The sequence below is a fragment of the Nerophis lumbriciformis genome, linkage group LG10, assembly GCF_033978685.3.
Source record: "Nerophis lumbriciformis linkage group LG10, RoL_Nlum_v2.1, whole genome shotgun sequence".
Taxonomy (NCBI): Eukaryota; Metazoa; Chordata; class Actinopteri; order Syngnathiformes; family Syngnathidae; genus Nerophis; species Nerophis lumbriciformis.
In genome coordinates this window covers 13513437-13533191 of record NC_084557.2, presented here as the reverse complement: position 1 = coordinate 13533191, position 19755 = coordinate 13513437, and the positions used below count along the sequence as shown (strand labels likewise).

The following is a 19755-nucleotide window of genomic DNA, read 5'->3' as shown; positions in this document are numbered from 1 at the left end:
AGCTGGAGTGGACGGGATATGTAGCAAAATCTTGAAAGCCATAGCAAATGTGATCATAAATCCTCTCTGTCACTGTATAAACCTGTCACTTAGTGCTGGCATTGTACCCAAAATGTCCAAAGTGGCAAAAATAATCCCAATTTTTAAATCAGGTGATAAAAATAATATGAACAATTATAGGCCAATTTCAATTTTACCAACATTTTCAAAAATATTTGAGAAAGTGGTCTATAACCGACTGAATGGCTTTCTGGAAAAACTAAATATCCTTGTCCCCTCCCAATATGGTTTTCGTAAAAAAAGCACCACCTGTATGGCTATACTCGACCTTTTGGAAAAGGTCAATGACTGTATTGAAGAAGGAAAATGCGGTATTGGCATTTTTTTGGATCTATCCAAGGCCTTTGACACAATAGACTTTGAGATCTTATTGTATAAACTATATCACTATGGTGTCAGAGGGGTACCTCTCGATTGGTTCCGCTCTTACCTATACGGAAGGCAGCAATGTGTATGCGTCAATGATCACAATTCACCCTGTATGACCATAAATTATGGGGTTCCCCAGGGATCCATCTTGGGGCCTCTCCTTTTTATCCTATACATAAATGATTTTGTAAACTCCTCCGAAACTTTTCATAAAATAATTTTTGCTGACGATACAAATTTGTTTACCTCACACAGGAGCCTACACGATCTGCAAGTAACTGTCAACTCAGAGCTTGTGAAAGTAGATTCCTGGTTCAAATGCAATAAGCTCTCACTTAATGTAAATAAAACAAATTTTATTCTATTTCGTTCTAATAAAAACCGGACAAATACTGAGCACTGCCATATCAACATCAATGGGCAGGAAATACAGAGAGTGTACTCCACAAAATTCCTGGGGGTCATCATTGACGAATACCTCAATTTCAAATGTCACATTAGCCATCTGTTAAACAAATTATCCAAATATGTTGGCCTGTTCTTTCACCTTCGTCATTATCTTCCTCTTTATGCTCTACTCACACTATATAAAACTCTCTTTGAACCACATCTAAACTACTGTAATGTCATCTGGTGTAACACCTTCCCTACCTACCTCCACAAATTAGAATCTATGCAAAAGAAAATTATACGGGCCCTGTCATGGTCCAAGTTTAATGCCCCCACTCGACATCTATTCCATAATTATCATCTCTTAAGACTGACAGAGTTCAATATTTATCAAAATGCTTGTTTAACCTATCAAGTCATTTACAGGCTGAATTTAAGGCTCTGTAGCTTGGTTCCTATCTACCATCCCCAGCATGCCCACAACACTCGTAACTTAGATTTGATATCAGGGAAACATCGTTTACTGGATTGTACCGCTCGAAGTGTTGTATGCAGGGGACCAAAGATTTGGAACCGGCTTAATGAGAGCCTCAAGATGCTGTATCCATTCTCCAACTTCAAAAATAAACTAAAAACTTATCTATTAACCACCTATATTTAATGCCTCATGTAGGGTAGACTACTGTTGGGATTTGCATGGTTGAATGAATGTATGTATGTATGTGTATGCTTGCTTTAGTACTATTATCTTGTGTTAATCATATAGCGTTGTTTTTTGTTTTGTTTTTTGTTGTTGTACTTGCTACCATGTTCCATCATTCCATCATTTCATGTATATTCTATCCTCTGGACCCCCTGTCAAAAGCTTCTTCTAGCTTATTTGGGGGACCCTTTCACGTACCAACATCTTTAAATGATGATATTTTACTACTATTGTATTTGTTATATGGTATTGTGAATAAAAACTTGAACTAATAGAACTAACTAACGTGTAGTGTTTTAGCTACTTCTAAATCACTAATCCTCGTCTCCACGGTGACAAATAAAGTAAGTTTCTTACAAGTATCATCCCTGCAGGACGAGGAATAGCTAAACATGCTTCACTACACAACGTAGCTCACCGGCGTCACAATGTAAACAAACACGATGGGTGGATCTACACCTGACATCCACTGTAATGATGCCAAGTACAGGACCGTATCTCGTCGATACTACTATCATTACAGCGATATTTTTTGTTGTTACATTTTTTTTCCTTTTTTAAAAATTCATATTATGTTTATACACTCAGGAAATACGTCCGTGGACACATGAGGACTTAAATTATGGCCAATGTATGATCCTGTAACTACTTGGTATGGGATCGATACCTAAATTTGTGGTATCATCTAAAACTAATGTAAAGCATCCAAATAACAGAAGAATAATTGATTATTACATTTTAACAGAAGTGTAGATAGAACATGTTTAAAGAGAAAGTAAGCAGATATTAACAGTAAATGAACAAGTAGATTAATATTTTCTACCACTTGTTCATAATAATGTTGACAAAATAATAGAATGGAAAATGACACAATATGTTACTGCATATGTCAGCAGACTAATTTTGTTTGCTTACTTACTAATAAAAGAAAAGTTGTCTCGTATATTCACTATTTTATTTAATTATTTATTTATTATTACAAAATTGCAATAACATTTGTTTAAAGTACTGTAAGATTTTTTTGTTAAAATAAAGACAATGCCGTTTTTTGTGGTCCCCTTTTTATTAGAAAAGTATCTAAAATATATCAAAATACATTTTGGTACCGGTACCAAAATATTGGTATCGGGACGACCCTAGTTTGTAGTAATGAAATGATTAACGTGGACCACGACTTAAACAAGTTGAAAAACTTATTCGGGTGTTACCATTTAGTGGTCAATTGTACGGAATGTGTACTGTACTGTGCAATCTACTAATAAAAGTTTCAATCAATAAAACATTTGAGCATTGTATTTGTGTTCAAATACAGGAAATGTGTTTATCCTAAACATTCCTACCACTTCATTTTACACACTTGACTATAGCATTTTAAGTTGTCTTTTTTTTAAAACAAATACCACAATAATCTCGCACCGTGGCCTTAATACCGAGATAATATCGTACCGCGACATTTCGATACCGTTATTTCCCTAGTGAAAATTATTTGTAACGCGGGCCTCAAAATAAAATCCTGCAGAGCTGAAACTTTCGTTTGAGCAACTGCAAATTGTGCAAACTTCACATCAACACTGCAATGCGTGCTTGCGTCGTTTCTTCCTCGTCGTCTCACAATCTCTTGTGTCTCCTTTGCTCCAGGAATGGGAACTGGTGGTGTTGGGGAAGTTGAAGTGGAATTTGGCGGCAGTGACGCCGAACGACTTCATCGAGCACATAGTGAGGAGGCTGCCGCTGCCCGAGGATAAACAGACTCTTATACGCAAACATGTCCAGACCTTCATCGCCCTCTGTGCCACAGGTAAGGTCCACATTGATTCATTCCGGTGTTTTCTTTGTTGCAAACAATGCTTGTGCCCCTTTTCCACTGCACGGTACCCACTTGCACCATTTTTCCATTGGCCCAGCTGATACCATTTGAGTGAAACCACGGTGGAGCAGATTTGTCACTGTAGATTTTGCTGATGCGCAGCAGAAAATGTCTCTATCCTCCTGTTAAATGAAAATAGTTGTTGTTAGTGTGTCACGGTTGGCCTGGGCCGTTATTGTTAGCATTATTTTGAGAGCAAATCACGCAATAATGTTATCACAATAACAGGGCTGTCAAAGTAAACGCTTTAACTCATGCGATTTATCACGGAACATGATCGCATTGATTATGTAGAAACGCAGACTAATTGCACAATTTATTTTGACTTTACTTACTGAAAGCAGGCTGCTTTACAGTCAGTGCAAAGATGAGTGAGGAGCATGGCCAAATGGAAATGACTTGAGATAAAACTGCATGTGACGAATATGTAAGTCCATTCAAGTGAAAGATTTGAAAAAAATGTTGCTGGATGGCATTCTGACAATACAATTGTATGTGTCAAAATATTTCAGTCTTTTTCAAAGTTTATTTAGATTATGCATGCAAGTAATTTACTGCAATGTTAATTTCAAAAGTGCTTATATAATGTGTTTTTTTTGTGTGTGTTCCCGCCCCCAACGTTACTCAGATGAGCCATCTGCCTCAGGGGTTATCGGTTGTGCTTGTGGCGGCGCTTTTGTGTCAGCGTCCTGGTGGCCATGGTCTGATGACTTCCTGGTGCAGATGGCTCCCGTGATAGTGTTTACTCACATGTCTCCTCTGTACTCAGTCATGTGTCCATATAGATGCATATGTGTGCATGTTGTGTGTGCGTATGTTTGTGTTTGGTATCTGTGTCCGTGCGTACGTATGCGATAATGGGGGCTATGGTATTGTTTTTAACTTTGTAAGGCACTTTGCGTTGCATTTCTTTTATGTATGAAAAGCGTTTTATAAACAAAGTTTGATTGATTGATATATGATGATGATGATGCAAGTGTTTCTCTCAGATGCAATTTTTATTTCTCTTTAGTATTTTTTACCATTTTAATTGGAATGTCGAGAACCTGTAATTATCCGAATTAAGTAAACGAACACTGAAAATAAAATGGACACTCAATTGCACTTCAATGGATATTGAACTTCGTGAAGTGCAATTTTTCTCCCCCATTTTGGGTCAGGTGTTTTGTTTTTTTCCCAACAAATTCGGCATACTGGCTTTTTCTGTGTCAATAGGCTCAACTTCTTTCGTTATTCGTTTTTCTCACTAGCGAAGAATGACTTGCATGCATTCTGTGTTAGTAGGCTGATCTTCCCGCCTCCACCCACAGAGACACAGATTGTGGATGACTGTCTAGAGCAGGGGTCTCCAAACTTTTCGACTTGGGGGCCACATTGGGGGCTCTCTCTCTCTCTCTATATATATATATATATATATATATATATATTAGGGCTGCAACTAACAACTAATTTGATAATCGATTAATCTGTCGATTATTACTTCGATTAATCGATTAATAATCGGATAAAAGAGACAAACTACATTTCTATCCTTTTTAGTATTTTATTGGGGGGGAAAACAGCATACTGGCACCATACTTATTTTGATTATTGTTTCTCAGCTGTTTGTAAATGTTGCAGTTTATAAATAAAGGTTTATTTAAAAAAAACAAGTAGCCTCTGCGCATGCGCATAGCATAGATCCAACGAATCGATGACTAAATTAATCGCCAACTATTTTTATAATCGATTTAATCGATTAGTTGTTGCAGCCCTTATATATATATATATATATATATTTGGGTAAAATGCATTTTTAGACGATATGATTTGCCTGAGCGGCTAGGAGAACCCGAGAGTAACAAGTGGTAGAAAATGGATTTGAGAAAATAATAATCCAAAAAAATGTATTTATGTTTTTATTTTAACTTGGGACTTCCTTCGGGCCGTAGTTTGGGGACCCCTGGTCTAGAGAGTTCACTCTGTTCATTTAATTCTGCTATTGAACAAACGAGCACAGTCGCTGAGAGCGAGGCGCAAAGTGAACCCTCATGCACCCTGTTTGAAAGCGAGAGATGAAGTTATCGAGTTCATCGGCTAATTGATTTATTGCCTATTGGCCCAGGCCTATTGATAGATTATTTTGAAGTGAAAAACGGAGCGGTGTCGAGCCCTAGCCGTGTGGTGGAAAAGACGCAGCATACTTTTCCCATGTTGCAAGCATTCTTCTCTGAGCTCCGTATCAAAGTACAGCTCAGCTCCGAGGCCTGAAGTAACTTAAGTGAGATGCATTACCTACAGCGTGAAAATATTCCGAGTTAAGCTTGTGTCATGGAAGACGTTTTTAAAGCCGCCTCCATCATCTGTCACGTCGCGGTCTGGTATGTGCGCGCCGCGTTGGAGGCCTGTCAGTAGCATCCAGTGACACTTCAAAGCACCCTGGGCTGGTTGAGGGGCATTCCCATGTCGCGCGGGGTCGAGGGACGAGATGCGCAGGGGTGGAGGCTCGGCGGGCCATTGTCTCTCTGCTCTTGAGGTGAATCGTTCCCACAAGATCAAACATCAAGCGAGTCGCAGGCTTTAACTTGATCTGGAGACGGAGGTGCAGAGAGGTTTTCTGCCAAATCCCAGACGGCGTGTTTTCATATCTCCTTCCCTCTTAACTTCTCACGCCTCCCCACCCCACAGCTGGAGGACATGATATCTTTCCCATGTGGAGATTCTCTCTTTTGCTCCAATCTGGCTCCCGAGGAGCGACGTATTAATATTAATGACGACTTTTGGTCGTTCCCTCTGCCTTGACGCCTCTTGCCACCAATGGCTTCTTTTTTGTGCAGGCCTCAGAATGGAATGCACCCACCGCCCCCACACCGCAATCCCTCATGGGAAACAGCTCCTTGTCCTGACATCACTCAGAGAAGCGTATGCACGGTTTGGAAACGATAGAAGCATTTTTTGTGCGGTTGATCTTTAAAAAATGTGAGAAAATGCTAATTTCTAAAGGTTATGTTGGGAGAGAAAGAAAAAAAACAAGTCTTTCCGAGTGACTCACCCACGCTCCCTGTAGATTCTTGTGTAATGACAGCATGTCAGTGATAGTACCTATTCTCAAAGCAACGTTGTGAAAGACTCAGCATGCACTTTGTCCGTAATGGCTTCATTGAGGGAGTGGAAGTGAATTTACGAGCCGATTCCTCCTGACATTGTGTCTTTGGAGAGAGACTTTTCCGCAGATAGCGCCGGATTAGCAGCAGGCCATTTATCTGTGAATGCACTCTGCAAACACGACGCCGCGAGGGCAAGACGGGGCAGGAGAAGAGCGCGAGTGAGTCAACAATTCGGTGCATCTCGAGATCTCTGGGAATTCGAAACCCTGTTTCGCGCAGCGTTCCCAGACGTAAATCTCGCCTTATCTGGTGAGAATCTTCCGGGGGGGAACGTCCTCTGAGTGGTGTTGAGGAGGCAAAGACGGCGGAAGAAGAGGATTTACATTTGCAAGACGGTTGACAACGGGGTCACCTGTGGCCTTCCCCCGTTTTCGTTCCCTCCCACCGCCCGTCTCATGAAAAAGAAAACTTAAAGCCACGGCGCTCCGTTTTCAAGAGAAGTGGAGACTAAGGCCCATCGTTCCTAATAGCTGCTCGCTTTTGATGAAACAGTTCCGTTCAGGCCACTCGGTGGGTTTTTGTCAGGTGGCGTAGGCTGGCTCTGTATTAATTAATAACACTGGCTGCTCCATTCAGGACTATGCAAATGCACTAAGGAGCTCAGCTCGAGACTGGGAGAGGGGAGACAAAAGACTCAGCCCTCGCATTTCATATGCAGAGCCGTGCGAGGGTCAGCGCCGCTGGGCCACTTGATAGGAAACACCGGCCTTTCCCTCAGGCAGGCTGCCGGATAATAGCCCAGAAACAAGCTCATTAAGGGAGATTATGAACCTCCATTCCTACACACGCACACCAAGCACTCCCGGCTTCCTCGCCTATTCTTATTCAATTGGGGTAAAGCGGGAGAATAGACTGGGTGCACGGGGCAGACAGATGCACCCCAAACTGTCTGTCGCGGTTATTGAGCTGCATCTTCTCGCCATATTGGCGGGGATTAATGAACCACTAATCAACACTCCATACTCTTTAACGGTATGCATGGAATGACGGTCGTCCATGTTGATCGATTCATGTCGGCCATGAGAGAGCGCTCATTGTCCCGGGAAGTTCTAACAAGCGGTTCAAGTGGCGCAGAACAAGCTCTTCAAGTCCTGAATGGTTTTTGATTACTCGGAAGCCACTTTGAACTGGGAAGTAACTTGATCGTTACCTGGTTAGCTGCACAGACCGAATCTGTACCAGGTTTGAATTTCCCTAGGGATCAGTAGGTGTACGTATTGTTTACTGCTCATCTTCTGTTTAGTTTGCACTAGGGTTGTACGGTATACCGGTACTGGTATAGTATCGCGGTACTAATGAATCAAAAACGGTACTATACTTTGTTTGAAAAGTACCGGTTCCGGGCATGACGGCATGACATTGCTGGTTTTACGAGCAGAGGAGCACGTTCGGCAGCACACAATCACAGAGTACTTACAAGCAGACACAGTGTGTAGACAGAAAAGGGAGAACGGACGCATTTTGGCTTAAAAACTGACGATAAAGGTGAAATTATAACACTGAAACGCCCTCAGGAAGATGTGCTTTAAGACATGGCTAACTAGCTAGCAGCGAACATCCATCCACAGTCGGCAGTGTTTTAGCTACTTCTAAATCACTAATCCTTGCCACCATGGCGACGAATAAAGTGAGTTTCTTACAAGTATCATCCCTGCAGGACGAGGAATAGCTAAACATGCTTCACTACACACCGTAGCTCACCGGCGTCACTGCTAAGAAAAGCCAGCGCGCCTGAATGTAAACAAATGCCATGGGTGGATCTACACCTGACATCCGCTGTAATGATACCAAGTACAATAGCGTATCTAGTCGATACTACTATGATTACATGGATATTTTTTATCGTCACAAAAAATATTTTCCTTTTTTAAAAATTCATATTATATTTATAAACTCAGGAAATATGTCCCTGGACACATGAGGACTTTGAATATGACCAATGTATGATCCTGTATCTACTTGGTATCGGATCGATACCTAAATTTGTGATGTCATCCAAAACTAATGTAAAGCATCCAAACAACAGAAGAATAAGTGATTATTACATTTTAACAGAAGTGTAGATAGAACATGTTTCCAACGGAAAATAACCAGATATTAACAGTAAATGAACAAGTGGATTAATCATTGTTTTTTACAGCTTGTCCCTCATAATTTTGACAAAATAATAGAATGAGACAGTATGTTACTGCATACGTCAGCAGACTAATTAGAAGCCTTTGAGTGCAAAAACTAAAGGATTTAAATAAATAGTAGATAGTACTTTTCGTTTATAGATGATGTACTATTGATTTTGTTTTGCTCAAACAATTGTTTTCTAATAAAAGAGAACAAGGAACTAGTTGGAATATTGCGTAAATAGTGTTCAACTTTCAGCTTTAGGCCGGTCTCATTAATGGATGATCGAAAGTGTTTTAATTTGAAAAGTTTAGGAATCAGACCTGGGCAAATTAGGGACCGGGGGCTTTTCAATCTGGCCCGCCGGACATTCCCAAATATTTTTTTTAGATCTTTAAGATGGAAACTGTAGCTGCCATTATGATGTGCAGTGATGTTTTCAAATGACCGTGAGTTTAGAACTATACAAAGTATTTCAATTGTTTGAATCTGCGCTTTTGTATGATATACTAGTTACTATGGTAATCTAATTAGTTACTATGGTAATCTAAGTCGCAGGGACAGACGCAAAAGGAGATTTTTACAACAAAGTTCTAAAGCTTAGTGATATATCAGTTATATAAGATAGTTGTTTTTTTCGCTTCGCGTTCATATTTCGCTGTTTGTTGCATTTTTGTTGCGTTTCGCTTGATTGTAAAATATGTCAATCGAGAGGGGGTGTGACAATCATATGTTGTCAATATTCAGTGTTTTATCGCTCATAGTTAATATTGTAAATCCCACATTCTTTATTTTCATGTACATTCTGGGTGTCTCATTCAGTAAAAAAAAAATTTAAATTCCATTCCGTTTTTTAAGGCGGTCTGTCATAACGTTTTTAGCATTCAGACATTATTGTGAGGTTTTGTATTAGTGTTCCTAAAAATAGATATACAGGCCCCCAGACACATTTTTTTTCTCTAAATTTGGCCCCCCGAAGCAAAATAATTTCCCAGGCCTGGTGTGGGTGAACATGCAACAGAGGAGATACTTTTCAGTGATTCATTCCCATTTTCATGCCAATATCACCGGACCAGAATGGCGTCGGCATGGCGACGCTCATCAGTTCCGGCTAAAATGACTGATTCATCTCAGATGTGGTCAATGAAACCGTCCTTACTAGTGTTTGCCATCATGAAAGTTAAAGTGCTGGATGCGTCACAGCCTGAACAAATTAGCCGCCTCCTCCGACCAATTATCCTCACATCACTGATACGTGCGATCATGTCCGGTGCGGCCGTATTGGCAGCAGATGAAGCAGGAAGTAGCCTGCAACCGGCAGTGTGAAAGTGGGTGAATCACACAGCGGCATGTCCTGAGTTCTCCTCCATCAGCAACCCGCTGGAAATCTTGTGGCAAGCTGACTCACGGCAGAAGCGCAACAAGAATTTATCTTCGGATGTTGCTGCTTTACCAAGTTTAACCCAAAGGTGACTAAGGATGACTTTTTGTCCTTTCAGTAATTTGTTGCTTTATTTTGGCCACCATTACACATATATTTTTCCTAAGAATGTTCTCTCATGTTAAATGTATTTTTAAAGATTGCATTTAAAATGAACAGGTGTATGACACACTGGCTATTATTCAGTAATACCCCAAAGCCAAACAGGACATACAAGTCACAGTAGCTCCTTTGCCTTCATTTTACTTTATTTTTGGTATTATTCTTAACTTTTCTCACTTATCTTTTCCAAAAAACACTAATTATGGTTCTTGGTCGCTTTTGTGTGTTTTTGTTACTTTTCTTTTTCTTTTCGGGCCGTTTTGTGTTTGGCTTTGATCAGTTGATCAGTTTATTTACACACGTGAGGAGCTGTTTGCGCTCTCCTTGCCATCGCTATGGGGATCGCGGCCGGACATTCCCGTGGAACAACGGAAAAAGCGCCGGGGATGCCGTGCCGGCACAAAGATGAAGGGGCGGAGAAGAACATTTAAGGAACAATTTCCCTTGTGGATCAATACAGTTTGTCTAAGTCAAAGGGCATAAAAATACTGGATGTTTCCCCCTCAAATCTCTTCTCAATCAACTCCAGCCCTGGACAAACATATAAAATATGTAGCGTGGTCCTTTGCCACATCGCACATCGAAATTTGCGGCTTGACGACATTGCAGATTTTTTCTGAGTGTATTTATTTGTGAACAAGACTCCGAGTGGGGGAAGAGTGGATCGTGAGATCGACAGGCGGATCGGTGCGGCGTCTTCAGTAATGCGGACGCTGTATCGATCCGTTGTAGTGAAGAAGGAGCTGAGCCGGAAGGCAAAGCTCTCAATTTACCGGTCGATCTACGTTCCCATCCTCACCTATGGTCATGAGCTTTGGGTTATGACCGAAAGGACAAGATCACGGGTACAAGCGGCCGAAATGAGTTTCCTCCGCCGGGTGGCGGGGCTCTCCCTTAGAGATAGGGTGAGAAGCTCTGTCATCCGGGGGGAGCTCAAAGTAAAGCCGCTGCTCCTCCACATCGAGAGGAGCCAGATGAGGTGGTTCGGGCATCTGGTCAGGATGCCACCCGAGCGCCTCCCTAGGGAGGTGTTTAGGGCACGTCCGACCGGTAGGAGGCCACGGGGAAGACCCAGGACACGTTGGGAAGACTATGTCTCCCGGCTGGCCTGGGAACGCCTCGGGATCCCCCGGGAGGAGCTGGACGAAGTGGCTGGGGAGAGGGAAGTCTGGGCTTCCCTGCTTAGGCTGCTCCCCCCGCGACCCGACCTCGGATAAGCGGAAGAAGATGGATGGATGGGATGGATGGTATTTATTTGTTTAGCATATTCTACGTATTTTTGTCCAAGGTTAAGCATTTACAACCATAGAAATGCTTAATGAACTAAGAAATCTCAATACTACAGTAGTATTGGTCACTAGATGAGACCAAACCAATCAGACAACACTGTTCAGTATCGTGGTCACTGATTGGCTCAGCGTCAGGCAGCATTCAGTTCGAGTGGAAAGGGGATTATGTGGGTGTTCTCTAGAGTGCTTTCATAATGATAAAAACTGTATTTTAGCAGTTTTTTTTCATGCTCTAGCTATGAAAATGATTTATTTATAATTAATAATTCCAATTTAACGGCGATTAATTTACCATTGTCGGGACCGGAACCAATTAACAGCAATAAAATAGGGTTTACTCTGTTTTTTTGTTTTGGCCTATTAATCAAATTATGTCACAGTAGTCAAATTGTATAAATTGTAAAAAATATTTCACTAATTTAAACCCGTTGCCATGTGGAATCATTTTATTGTAAAATATTCCTTAATGGGTGTGATGTCAAATGAGATGGAAGCTACTACACTATCACATATTAATTACAGTGACATAATCCCAGGGGATTTCTGTTGTTGCAGTGTCTCAGAGATGGGGGGTCTTTTTGTTCTTGTGCATCATGAAGGATGATGACGCTTTTAAGTAGCTTCCCATAAACCATATTGTTATTCCAAGCTGTTTTGCATTAGTGCTAATAGGTTTAAATTTGGGAGCTAATCCCATAATGATGTTTAGTTAGCACCTTAATTAGTACTTTTTTTTTGCTAACAATGGTCAGTAATCCTTAGATTTATAGCACATGTGTCAAACTCCAATCTGGCCCGCCTGATCATTTTACATGGCCCATGGAAGCCTGGAAATAATGCGTGTCAGTAACGCACTTCATCTATATTGCTAAATGTGTTTCACTTTTGACAGAAAAAAAGATGTCCATGCAAATGTATATCTTCTAAACTTTAGAATTAGCTGATAATCCATTCATCCATCCATTTTCTACCGCTTATTCCCTTCGGGGTCGTGGGGGGCGCTGGAGCCTATCTCAGCTACAATCGGGCGGGAGGCGGTGTACACCCTGGACAAGTCGCCCATTAGCTGATAATGCAACATGATATTTCAAACATTTTTCTGTTCTCAAAAAATAAATGCTAATATACCCAAATACCTCTCGGTACAACCTTTCCCCTTTAATACGATACCAACAGGGGATGCTTTATTATTGGTCAATATCGACATTAATCTGATACAGTATCAGCACAAATTTGTTGTTTTCTATTATGGTGCATTTAAACGGACCAAGTGAAAAAGTCAGACCGAGAGCAATGGTAGGTATGAAAAACATTAACCTATTTATTATTAACAATGTGACAGATTTATGCTGTGTTTCGATCATACTTGCCAACCCTCCCGGATTTTCCGGGAGACTCCCGAAATTCAACGCCTCTCTCGAAAACCTCCCGGGACAAATTTTCTCCCGAAAATCTCCCAAAATTCAGGCGGACTCAGGTAACGTCCTCCCAGACCCAGCGCGGCAACAACACACAACAGCAGTCACGTCTACCGTAAAGCAGTTTGTCTGCCGTAAACAGCAATGTTGTGACACTCTTAAACAGGACAATACTGCCATCTAGTGCATTTGATGAAAGCACTTTTGTGCGTGTCACACAGCAATGCATCATCAGCATGGTTAGAAAAATAGTGACAGAGAATAGAACAAGGATGGACAATTCAACCCTTAACTCAACAATGAGTAGATGAGTGTTATGCGTGTGTATATGTGTAAATAAATGAACACTGAAATTCAAGTATTTATTTTATATATATATATATATATATATATATATATATATATATATATATATATATATATATATATATATATAATAAAATAAATATATATTTATAGCTAGAATTCACTGAAAGTCAAGTATTTCTTGTGTGTATATATATATATATGTATATGTATGTGTATATATATATGTGTGTATGTATATATATATATATATATATAATATGAAATACTTGACTTAGTGAATTCTAGCTGTAAATATATTCCTCCCCTCTTAACCACGCCCCCCCGCCCCCCCGCCCCCACCTCCCGAAATCGGAGGTCTCAAGGTTGGCAAGTATGGTTTCGATTGAAGTGGAGTGGTAATTGTTCAGGGCTATTCAACTGGGAATGACACCATACCGGCCCCCTTGCAGTAAATTCCTAAAAACACTAGAGTGCTCCTGTTGTATAAAGGAACTTGGACCACTCTAAACACATTGGCAGATCCTTGCATTGACATTTAACACTGCTAGCAAACATAGAACACTATGGTCATAATATGTGATTTACATAACTGAGGCGTTCCTCAAGGCACCCCTTTTAGTCCTCTCCTTTTTGGAAGTTCCACTATTTTTGTGACATGATTTATGTATCTAAGTTGTTGCTGTAGCTCAGGGGTGTCAAAGGTACGGCCCGTGGGCCAGATCAGGCTCGCGAACCAGTTATAAGCGGCCCGCAAGATGAGTTTGCTAAGTATACAATTGAGCTGAAATTGTTTAATGAAAGAAACTGCTGATCTAAATGTGTCCACTGGGTGTCGCAATAACAACTCTGTTGGGCAAGCAAACGCTTGCTACCGGGACCAAGCAAGAGGTACGCCGTAAATCGCATATAGCTACGGTAATGCGTGGCTGTAGCTCCTCCCCTCGAACAAATGAAACGCAAAACCTGCGGTTTTAGGTCTTTTGCTTCGAACGCATTGTTCTTTGACATCCTCGTTGCCCCTAAATGTCTCTGTCAAAAATGAGAAAAGTGAGTGTAACTCAACCATCTTGAACAGTTTCTACCGCCGTTTGTTGAGTTAGCACAGGCTTAATACCTGGACATGACAAATGAGGTGTTTGACATGTAGAAGTTTATTTATTCTGTTCAATCCCAGATAAGGCTGTGACTTCATGTTTATCGGCTTTGTAGATACACTTAGACGAAGTCTAAGTTCGTTGTGTTTTTCAAACCCCGCACGTTTTTTTCCCCTGTGAATTTGAAGTGTTTTGTCAAAATGATTATTTGTGATTTGTACATTTTCAGAATGTGCTTGTTCTATTTTTGGCCAAAGTAAAACAAAAAACAAAAACAATCTGAATGTGTCTTTATTTTTTAGTGATCATGCCATGATTTTACCAGTCCGGCCCACCCGGGAATAGATTTTCCTCCATGTGGCCCCTGAGCTAAAATGAGTTTGACACCTGCTGTAGCTTGTGTACTTCAGATGCAGTCAGTAGTTATTTGTTCAACTTCTTTAGTTATACTAGTGGTGTTCCTCATGGTTTCATTTGAGGTCCTCTTGTTTTCACCATTTGGGATATTCAACTGGCGGAGTTCAGTTCAAAAAGATTCTTATAAACACTTACACAGATGGTCTTTGATTATAGCTTTAATGCAGAATGACCTTGAAAACAGCAGGCCGCTTCTGTAAGTACAATACACAAAGTAAATAGGCCCAAATCAAATGTCTACTGTAGAGGACACTGGTTTTCTGGAATATACAAAGTAAAACTAATAATGAAGGGAGGAGTCCAGCCCACTAGTCCTTAGCTTTATAAAAATTTGGCCCGCAAAACACTGTTTTACATGCAAGCTGATATCATCCGATTTTTTTTTTTACCTTAACTCATACTTGCCAACCCTCCCGAATTTTCCGGGAGACTCCCGAAATTCAGCGCCTCTCCCGAAAACCTCCCGGGACAAATATTCTCCCGAAAATCTCCCGATTTTCAGCCGGAGCTGGAGGCCACGCCCCCTCCAGCTCCATGCGGACCTGAGTGAGGACAGCCTTTTTTCACAATGGGAGGACAACAGGGTGACAAGAACTACATCATCCAGACTAGAGATAAATTGTATTATTATGTTTATCTTACCTAAAAATAAATATATTTATTAATTTAAAAAAAAAAAACGAAATACATTTTTACTATATTTTGCTAAAAACATCAAAATTAATTGTATTTTTATTTTTTATGAGTCCTTATTACATCCAGCCATATAATTATACATTAAAATAAACAAATTTGAAATAATTAATTTTAAATTATCATAATAATTCATTTAATATGACCATATTTAATTATTAAAATAATTGCTTGTTTATCAACAACTTTAGCATTTTATTCATTACATTTTGAAGCTCTCAGAAGCCAAGTTATGTTATATTCCTTAATATTTATTTATGCAAGTTTGAAGTATTAATTATCCAAACACAGTTTTGTTTGCATATTTTCAGGATATATATATATATATATATATATATATATATATATATATGTATGAAATACTTGACTTGGTGAATTCTAGCTGTCAATATACTCCTCCCCTCTTAACCACGCCCCGCCCCACCCCCAACCACGCCCCCACCCACCCCCCCACCTCCCGAAATCGGAGGTCTCAAGGTTGGCAAGTATGCCTTAACTTATGATTTCAAAGGACGTTATCATCAAATGATAATAAATATGAGGCGATAATACATGCACATATGTATAATATTCCCTCCGAGAGCCGCCATAACTGCAATGTAAACGAGTTGGACCTTTTATTGCATTGGAAAAAACCGGAGAGGAGACTTTTGGGTTTTCTTCCACATTATATGGCTGTTGTTGAACTCTGGCGTGAATTAATGCACAAGTCTAATGCGCAGACATCGCCTCCGCCCTACACAGTACAACAAAATAGACACAAATCAAACGTCTAATGCAGAGGTGTCAAACTCATTTTAGCTCAGGGGCCACATGTGGGGAAATCTGGTAAAATCATGGCATGATAATTTAAAAAAAAAAAGAGACATTCAGATTTTCTTTTGTTTTACTTTGGCCAAAAATAGAACAAGCACATTCTGAAAATATACAAATAATCCTTTTGACAAAACACTTCAAATTCTGAGGGAAAAAAATGTGAGCGGTCTGAAAAACACAACAAACTTAGACTTTGTATCAGTGTATCTACAAAGCCGATAAACATGAAGTCACAGCCTATCTGGGATTGAACAGAATAAATAACAAACTTCTACATGTCAAATACCTCATTTGTCATGTCCAGGTATTAAGCCTGTGCTAACTCAACAAACGGAGGTAGAAACTGTTGAAGATGGTTGAGTTACACTCACTTTTCTCATTTTTGACAGAGACATTTATGGGCATTGAGGATGTCAAAGAATAATGCGTTCGAAGCAGAAGACTTAAAACTGCAGGTTTTACGTTTCATTTGTTCGAGGGGAGGAACCACGGCCACGCATTACCATAGCTATATGCGCTTTACTGCGTACCTCTTGCTTGGCCCAGGTATCAAGCATTTGCTTGCCCAACAGAGTTGTTATTGCGACACCCAGTGGACACATTTAGATCAGCAGTTTCTTTCATTAAACAATTTCAGCTCAATTTTATACTTAGCAAACTCATCTCTCGGGCCGCATAAAACCTGGCGTGATCCGGCCCACAGGCCGTACGTTTGACACCCCTGGTTTTCTGGAATATACAAAGTAAGACTAATAATGAAGTCCAGCCCACCAGTCCTTAGCTTTATGAAAATGTGGGCCCCAAAACACTGTTTTACGTGCAAGCCGATATCATCCGATTTGTATTTTTTTACCTTAACTTATGATTTCAAAGGACGTTATCATCTAATGATAATAAATATGACGCAATAATACATGCACATATGTATAATATTCCCTCCGAGGGCGGCCATAACTGCAATGAAAACGAGTTGGACCTTTTTATTGCATTGGAAAAAACCAGAGAGGAGACTTTGGGGAATTTCTTCCACTTTATTTGGCCGTTGTTCAACTCTCTGGCGTGAATTAACGTACAAGTCTAATGCGCATACATTGCCGCGGCCCTACACGGTACAAAAAAATAGACACAAATCAAACGTCTACTGTAGAGGACACTGGTTTTCTGGAATATACAAAGTAAGACTAAAAATGAAGGGAGGAGCCCAGCCCACCAGTCCATAGTTTTCTGAAAATTTGGCCCCCAAAACACTGCAAGCCGATATCATCCGATTTTTTTTTTTACCTTAACTTATGATTTCAAAGGACGTTATTGTCAAATTATAATAAATATGAGGCGATAATACACACACATATGTATAATATTCCCTATGAGGGCAGCCATAACTGCAATGAAAACGAGTTGGAGCTTTTATTGCATTGGAAAAAACCGGAGAGGAGACTTTGGGTTTTCTTCCACTTTATTTGGCCGTTGTTCAACTCTCTGGCGTGAATTAATGCGCAAGTCTATACATCGCCGCCACCCACACGGAGTGTGCCGTGTAGGGCGGCGGACCACGTGACCGGGGCAGGCCGGAGAGACGACGGCGTTCCAGTGAGTTGGCGACAGCGAGGAGAAAGGGCCATTGAAGGCGCCGAGAGGCGTGCGAGCCAGACCGGGCAGCCGCCGCTTACACAGAGCTTTCCGTCGCAGGCGTCCCCACTCGGCTACATAACACGGTTTACCCTCAGCAAGAATATCAATGAGCCGCTCCTTAAAATACGAGCTTTTCTCGCTGAAGACCGGGGCCAGGAGTGTCGGGGCTGCACGTGCGCGTCCTTGTTTGTTGTCTTGTCTGGAGGGTGAAAAAAACTCTGCTCGCTGCTGCTCCAAACCTACATCTGTGCCCCCCTGTGGGTGGTGCGTGTGTATATCATTCCTTGCCTGTGAGGTGTGTGCCCCTCGCCTGTCAGTCCGCGCTCACATCGCACATGCAGTAAATCCCTGTATGTCTTTGTCCTTCTACCCCCCTGGAGAAAGTCGTGCTATTACAGCAGTGATGTAATGCGGAGGGTCTTTGTGCGCTCTTTCCTCTTGGCTCGAGGGCGCCTTTAATAAATCGGCCCTCTTGGCGGCGGCCCAGCGGCGAACACAGGGGTGTATAATAAGTTCATTTATTTGTCAACACGGAGCCCGCAAGATGAGAAAGCGCCTGGCTCTGCATGATAAAAAGGCAGCGAGGGGGCTATCAAAGGGCCCACCCTCTTTGATTCCAGGAGAAGGCAGGGAAGTCTCCTTCAGAAGCCATCGCATGCCGTTTGCTTTGCAATTGAATATGGCGGTATGTTAATGTCTCCCCCCAGCCCCCGGTCCATAGGTGGCCGAGGAACAGAGTGTGTGTGGGGGAGGGTAGGAGGTGAGGGGGTCACTCTTTTCTTCCTTCGAAAACCTCACAAGGGTTCGGACACAGACTCGGGAGTGATGTGCGGCGGAGATGTCAACCACCCCAACGCTCTCCCACCACGCCCACCGCCTTCCCGTCTTTTCTCCCCGCCGCCGTCCCTCCGTCTTCATCTTCCTCTCGCCGCCGACCCCCCTGACCCCTCCGTCCCCCCCTCCTCCGCGCGGCCACGCTCTTTGTCCGGTCCGTCTGGCTGAATTGCTATCAGCAAACAGGGGAACGTCTCTCAATCGGGTGGAATGAGGGTGATGACTCCGGACAATGGAGTCGCACTCTTCTGCCTTCCCGCCACTCTATTAATATGCTAACAGATAGGAGGGCCGCCAATAACTGTTGTCGTGACAAAGACCGGGGGCATGTGTGTCGTTTGGCGGGGCCTTTCCCCCCCCAAAAAGAAAGGTAGAAGTTGAGCAAGACGTCTTGAGAGAATGGTGCTACGCTCCCTCGCTGCCCTCCCCTTCCTCACGCCTCTGTGCCAGTCGTCTTGCCTTTTCGGGCTCCTGGCCCGTTCACAAGCTGTCTCATTTGCATTATGAATGACAGTGAGGGGAGCTAACAAGGTTATTGGTCTTTGAGACGCACGCCTGTGACCACACGTGGAAAAAGGACCTACAGCAGTGAGCATTGGCAGCGGCACTGAGCCTCTTTATTCCTCCCTTTCCAAGCGCTGTGGGGCTTTTTCAGGGAGCACACGATTTACTCAGGAGATGGAAGAAAAGGGGACGGCCTGGGCGGGGGGGGGCGAAGGGAGGCGGGAGGATGGGTCTTGGGAGAGGGGGTGGGGCGGGGCGGCTTTTCAGCCCCTTTACAAGTCGAGTGAACCCTCATTATCCAGGCTGCTGGTCATTAGCGAGCGCTGCGTCGGGACTGGGTGCAATTGAAGGATTATTTATCAACTAGATTACCGAATCATACAGTATTGTCTCCGGGAAACCACATGCCTGTACTCTTTTTGGGGGGGGGAGCATATTCATTCAAAGCGGACATTTTTATACGGCGCCAGCTAAATACATAATCCTCGAGTAAATGGACAGTTGTAGCCACTTTAAGTCCTTGTTTAAAGTAGCAAAACAGACTTCTTTTTTC

General features: G+C 41.9%; 1 protein-coding gene across 3 annotated transcripts in view; it reads left to right on the top strand.

Moving 5' to 3' along the window:
* ccnd2a (cyclin D2, a) overlaps positions 1 to 19755 on the top strand; it is a 57881-nt gene that overhangs the window by 13802 nt on the left and 24324 nt on the right. For all 3 annotated transcript variants that reach the window (XM_061970214.1, XM_061970213.1, XM_061970215.2), the window contains exon 3: positions 3161 to 3320. In XM_061970214.1, the coding sequence (XP_061826198.1) occupies positions 3161 to 3320 (160 nt within the window). The remainder of the gene's footprint in view (positions 1 to 3160; positions 3321 to 19755) is intronic.